General features: G+C 33.5%; 1 protein-coding gene across 1 annotated transcript in view; it reads left to right on the top strand.

Annotated features, from left to right (window-relative positions):
* Window positions 1–1831: 1831 nt before the first annotated feature.
* Window positions 1832–6000, top strand: part of LOC106882507 (charged multivesicular body protein 3) — a 50923-nt gene continuing 46754 nt past the window's right edge. The window contains exons 1-2 of the mRNA XM_089365958.1: window positions 1832–2011; window positions 2686–2746. Coding sequence (XP_089222084.1) covers window positions 2707–2746 — 40 coding nt within the window. The 5' untranslated portion in view covers window positions 1832–2011; window positions 2686–2706. The remainder of the gene's footprint in view (window positions 2012–2685; window positions 2747–6000) is intronic.

Raw genomic sequence — 6000 nt, 5'->3', positions numbered from 1 at the left:
TTGTTGCATCCACTGTCTCTCAAACTTTCCATTGATCTCACAACCATGTCTCCTAAGTCCTGAAGCATTCTTTAGAATCTTAATTTACAAAGTTATGCTCCTCCACAATGGTCTTTAGCACTAGCTTCAGAGAAACATCAGTGAAACCACTTGGGTCACCAAACCTGAACATTTTCCTCGCTTAAATCAACAACATGGATGTCATAGGCACTGTGTTGTAATTCTTAGCCTTTGTTGCCCTTTCATGAAAGTCTGCTTACAACTCTTTTACTTTGTACAGATCTTCATACCACACTCAGCAAATATCATTCTACAGGCACATAGTAATTCCATTTGCTCTTTACTGAAAGCACAGTATGTATTTCTGTCACAGATGAGTTGGTGCCAATGGATTCATCATTCTCTCTGTCTTTTGGGGGAATCCTAAGTGTATCTTTGATCTGTGGAACTCATAGCAAGTTGAAGAAAGACAAGGAGGGGAACCAGCCCATATAGCCTGTTGATCTAGTCTTTCCTAGTGTCTTACAATCAATGTATTTAAAGAACTACTTAGATTATACACTTTGTAAGTTGAAACTCCTCTGTAAGCTAAGATAATTTAATATAATTTAGTGTTGAGAGTAACTGCTGAAAATTCAAGTTTATAACCACATAAAAACTAGTTTAACGACTTATTGGTCCTGCATTCTAACTTTCAGTGTTTAGTCTGGGATCTTAAGTGGTTGGTTATGTGGATGTGCACTGAAGTAATATTGCATTCTTTGTTGCTTTGTCTATTCATATAATGTAAATAATCAGGTGACATCTATGACAAATAATGAAGTTGAACATTGTGTAATCATTTTGTCCCCTTAGAATTCCTTGTAGTTTATTTTGTGAGAGGCAGAGATAGAGAGACCATAAGGGTATTGTAATTTGTGTGTTTAATAAGTGTCAAGGCTTTGACATATAGTTGCAATGAACTGTGCTGTTGTTGCAGATTACAGCTGTTCTCCACCATTATTGCTTGAGAACTATTCTTTGTTCAGCACCTGTAATCTCTATTCCTGGAGGTCTTTGGTGACAGCAAGGTTATTGTCTATAATAACAATTAAGTATCCAACTGTTTTTGATATGAGCATCTCTAGCTAATTTTCTTGTTGTTACAACACTCTGTGTATGAAGAGCATACAGACCTCACAATCCATGAGGACTTTTCATGATGATATCACATGTGAAATAATGCCAACTACATATAAAAAACTAAACTTTCTCTTCAGGACCTGAAAACACTTCCTATAAAGTACAGCTGACATTCAAATACTATTGCTTATATATCTGGGACAATGTTGCATTACCTAGACTGTATCATCAAAAATAGGTCCTGTAGCTGATTGACAATGTCACCAACATACTACAACTACAGACTTACAGATGTGCTGGGGGGTTTTTCCTTCTTTTTTTTTTGTCTTTTCTAGTACAATTACAACTAACACATCTTAGAAACTGCATACCACATCTCACTAAATCCTTCCATTGCATCCACCCTTTCTTGTATCATTCCTTTGAAACACTGTACAGAACACGTTATTCAATCCTTCCCACCGAGAATTGTAGTTACCTGGAATTCACATTTTAATACTGAAGTCCAAGGTTCTTCACTTAGTGGTATCTTTCATCTAATATTAAGATTACTATTTTTTTTTTATTCAATATGAAAAGATTATACTGTTGAAAAAAAAAAATTTTTATTGATTTCATGTACACTTTTCTGAATAATATAATTTGTCGGCTACATTACACTCACATGGCAAAAGTACCATTTATGGTCCTTAAATGTCCTTAAATTTCAGTCTTGCAGTATGTTCACATCCTATCTGTGACCGAAAACTGGTGGAATGGCAAGAATTAGATCTGCTGTTGTAAACAGGTGGTGAATTGGTTCAACCTCCCTGTTAAAATAAATTAACTTATGATGCACACTTATTAATTGAAGTATTAGTCAAAGTAAACCCAACAACAACCAACAAAAGTGAGTAACCTTAATCTTGTTCAAGCAGAAGTGAATGCAGCCATTCTGCTATAATCCACTTAGCTTTGTAACAAATGTTGCCTACTTACTGAATTGTCTCTATAATTGTGTTTGTATTGCCTCTATAAGAACTCCACATCTGAGTATCTGGATCCTTCTCATCACAAATACACTCCTTGTACATTCTGGAAGATGTGCAAAATGCAACAAGAATTCCAGCAAGGTGTTCTGTTGCTGTTAATCTCAGATTAGCAGGTTCTCTTTGAACTAACTCCTGGAGATGTAAATTCAGTCAATAAATATCATAAGTTGATTGGAGTAAAGTATGTACACTCATATTTCAATTTCTCTAATCTTTATGATGATGAAATTTTACTGTTAAAGATATACTTCCTTTTATCAAGTCTCTTGTTACATTGTTAGTCATTCATATCTTGCATTTAACTGCACCAACCTTTTACACCAAAAGTGTTACTGACATTGTGTTGTAGATAGTTTGCTGAAGGAGATATGCTCCAGCAAACATCTTAAATGATGTCTTACAAGTGCTCTGTCTGGTTCAATAACATTCTGTTGTGCTCTGTGGCTAAAATACATTTGAAAAGGGGGTAAAAGCAAATGTAAAAAGAAAAGGAAAACTGTGTCCTAAGTGTCTTTTGATTTTCCATTTTTAGGTTCAGGAGTGGTGTTCTAAGATGCGTAAAGAAGGATATGTGATAGACCGACAAATCAGAGGTAAATAAAATATATCAAAAAAAAAAAGAAAAAAATCTAATTAATTTTCTTTTCAGAAATTATTTTTATCATCGAATAAGAATTAATAAGTCAAACCAAATACATTTATTGTTATGATTCTGTCCAATCATTAATCATCAACAAATTTTCTGTTGTCTAAAATCCTAAATCATAGGGTACTATGCCCACAGTAAGACTGAAAAGACCACTAGATAGATTATCAAATGATGATGTTTAGCTTTAATCAATAGCCCAGTTATAACCCGTGTCAAGAGTATTATGCATTTATTTGCCTTCTATGGGGCAGAGCTACTCAATAATTCAAATGTGACAACAACATAAGATTGCTTCACTGTATTGATGCTATCTTACAGGAACTCAGTTCTTGTTTAATAGGAACAATACTCTTAAACATAGCTCAGTGGTTAGAGTGTCAAGCTCACAATCATAAGGTTGTGAGTTTGATTCCTGGATTGGGCTGTGTATTGTGTTCTAGAGCAAGACACTTTATTTCATGTTGCTCCAGTTCACTCAACTGTAGAAATGAGTTGCGATGTCACTGGTGCCAAGCTGTATGGCCTTTGCCTTTCCCTTGGATCACATCAGTGGCATGGAGAGGAAAGGCTGGTATGCATGGGTGATTGCTGGTCTTCTATAAACAACCTTGCCCGGACTTGTGCCTCGGAGAGGAACTTTCTAGGTGCAATTCCATGATCATTCATGACTAAAGAGGGTCATTACCCTTTTTTTTTTACTCTTAACATACTAGTTTTCTTTAAGACTCAGGTTGCTATTTGGCCCTTATCTTGTGAAATGGAGTCTGTTTTTTTTTTTGTACCCCACATCTTAGTGTACTGGGACATGATAATAGCAACAATAAAAATTTCTTAATATTGAATTTTAAGGGACTGGGGAATTGTGTTGTTCATGTCTTTTGCAGAGACATGAATATTACAAGTTGTGTTACAGCTTAAATTTCAACTGAAAATCGTTCATGGCTTTTACTCAGAAGAGACTTACCTTTACACTTCTCTTTATGAACACAGCCATCTTTGTTTGAAAAACAAAGAATAAGTCATTGAACTAACCTTATTATATTATATATCACTGGTAGTTTTGTTACTGTCTTCAGATTTTTCTGGAGGAACTGGAAAAATGGAACTCAAATACTAAAGAAACTGGCATAAATAGATAGTAAATCCTCTATCACTTTCACCATCCTTAGACAATTCATCTATTGTTCACTGACTGAGCAAACTTTATGTGGTCAGAAGTCTCAATCAATAGCTCATCATTATTGATCTATAAATGATAACAGTGTGAACTAGCTGCTTTTTTGCATATAGTATTAGGAAGGGTTAAAACATAACACTGCAAATTTATGAAGCACTGTTTCAGTATTGCTGCTGCTTACATTGATAGACTATTCCATGTACATAACAGTTTGGTAGACTAAGTCATTAAGAGCTAATTATTTTGACACTACTGAATAGGTATGAAATGCTAGTCTTAGTTTAGTTGTCTGTTATCCAATCAATTCAGCAAGTTGTGGATATTAAGTCAATAATTGTTATAATATTGGTGATAATGATCATTATCACTTCACTGTTTATTTTTCAATGCTGATAATAAAGCTATCACAGGCTGGATGAATTTTTTGTACAACTTGTTGCTATTTGTTGTACAGTTTTATTATTTCATCCATAAAGTTCAACATTGTGAGGTGTAACTTCACAAATACCTTCCCTTGTCATTATATGGAACTTTTTAATGAACTCTCATCTGTTTATATCACATTTTCACATTAGCAATATCTTTTCTACATACATCAATTGAAGCCTTTAATGCAAGGCTGTTCTTTCACAGCTCAAGCTCCATCCTTCCTGTGAATAAGCTTGGCACATCCAACAGATCATACTGAATTTATTTCCTTCTCACTTCCATGAATTCTCTACATTCAATATTCATCTTTTGCTAGTATTATTACTTTACATCACACACGTGTTTCATACACTCACATTGTCCATTTGTTTGTTTAACATCTGTTTTCCCATACTAGCCTTATGAGAGAAAATATTACAGCTACCTAATATGTTTGTAAACTGAAATGGAGCTACTATATTTTTGATATAACCACCATCATCACCATTGCTTATGTCATCTAACTACAAAAATGATCTATCATGAATTTCATTTTATAAATGCATTTACTACTGAAGTCACAGTTCTTTGTCTGCCTCTCAGAGTGCCTGTTACATTTCTTGTATATCCATTGCCTGCATTAAGCACATGGCATTGAGTTCCTACTTATTGGTCAAGGGAATTTCTTTAAAAGTAGATGGATAAATCTTTGGATTGTGCTATTTTTAACTTTTAGGCTTTGAACTCAAGAACATAATGCACACCCATTGAGAAAGCTACAGATCAGTAGTGAAAAATATTTTGGAAACATAAGCAGCTTTTGGAAAAAAATAAATGTGAAATATAGATAAAAGCCAACTGGTGAATGTATGTATAAAGTTTATCAATTATGATTCTTCCTAAATATAACAATGGCATTATGAAATAGCCAGAAAAATAATCAAAATATAAAGATTTATCAATAAAAGATACAAAGATGGAGAATTGGCTACAATAGTGATACCTGTAGTTACAGAAACTTTAGGAATAATGATAAATTAAATTAATGACAAACATTTTCTAGGCTTCTCATCCCAAGAAAGTGTATAAGCACTTGTAAGCACTCTCATTTTGTTCATAGAAGAATAAGATAAATTGCACACTTGCACAAACAACATCCTCACTGATTACTCACTATATACACATGTGCACATACAAAAGAAATAGCTTACCATTATTACATATTTGCATACTAAGGGAACATTACTAATACATATGATTGATTATAATAATCTAATTGTAATGAAGGAAATAAAACAAAGTTAACAATTAAAACATGTGTTCTTTATTCCAACATATAACCTTGGGAAAGGTTTTTCTTGAAATAAATATTAACAGGATTATCATGCAAAAAAAAAAGTTAGTTAGAAACTATTGAGTTGATACCATCATGTCAGGCACATATCATTCCTCGGTGTAATATATAATTTCTCAAGATTTGCAATTGCTGTGTCATAATCAGTGCAATCAGAAATGGATTGGAATACTGTTGGCAACACAAAATTAATAAGGATATCAAGTTTGTTAACAGCATCATGATTTGCACTTAACGAAGTAAGGAAGTTTGTGAAAGT

The sequence above is a fragment of the Octopus bimaculoides genome, chromosome 18 (genome assembly GCF_046866305.1).
Source record: "Octopus bimaculoides isolate indiv1 chromosome 18, ASM4686630v1, whole genome shotgun sequence".
Classification (NCBI taxonomy): Eukaryota; Metazoa; Mollusca; class Cephalopoda; order Octopoda; family Octopodidae; genus Octopus; species Octopus bimaculoides.
Note: the sequence above shows the minus strand (reverse complement) of the source record. Positions and strands in the feature narration are given on the sequence as shown.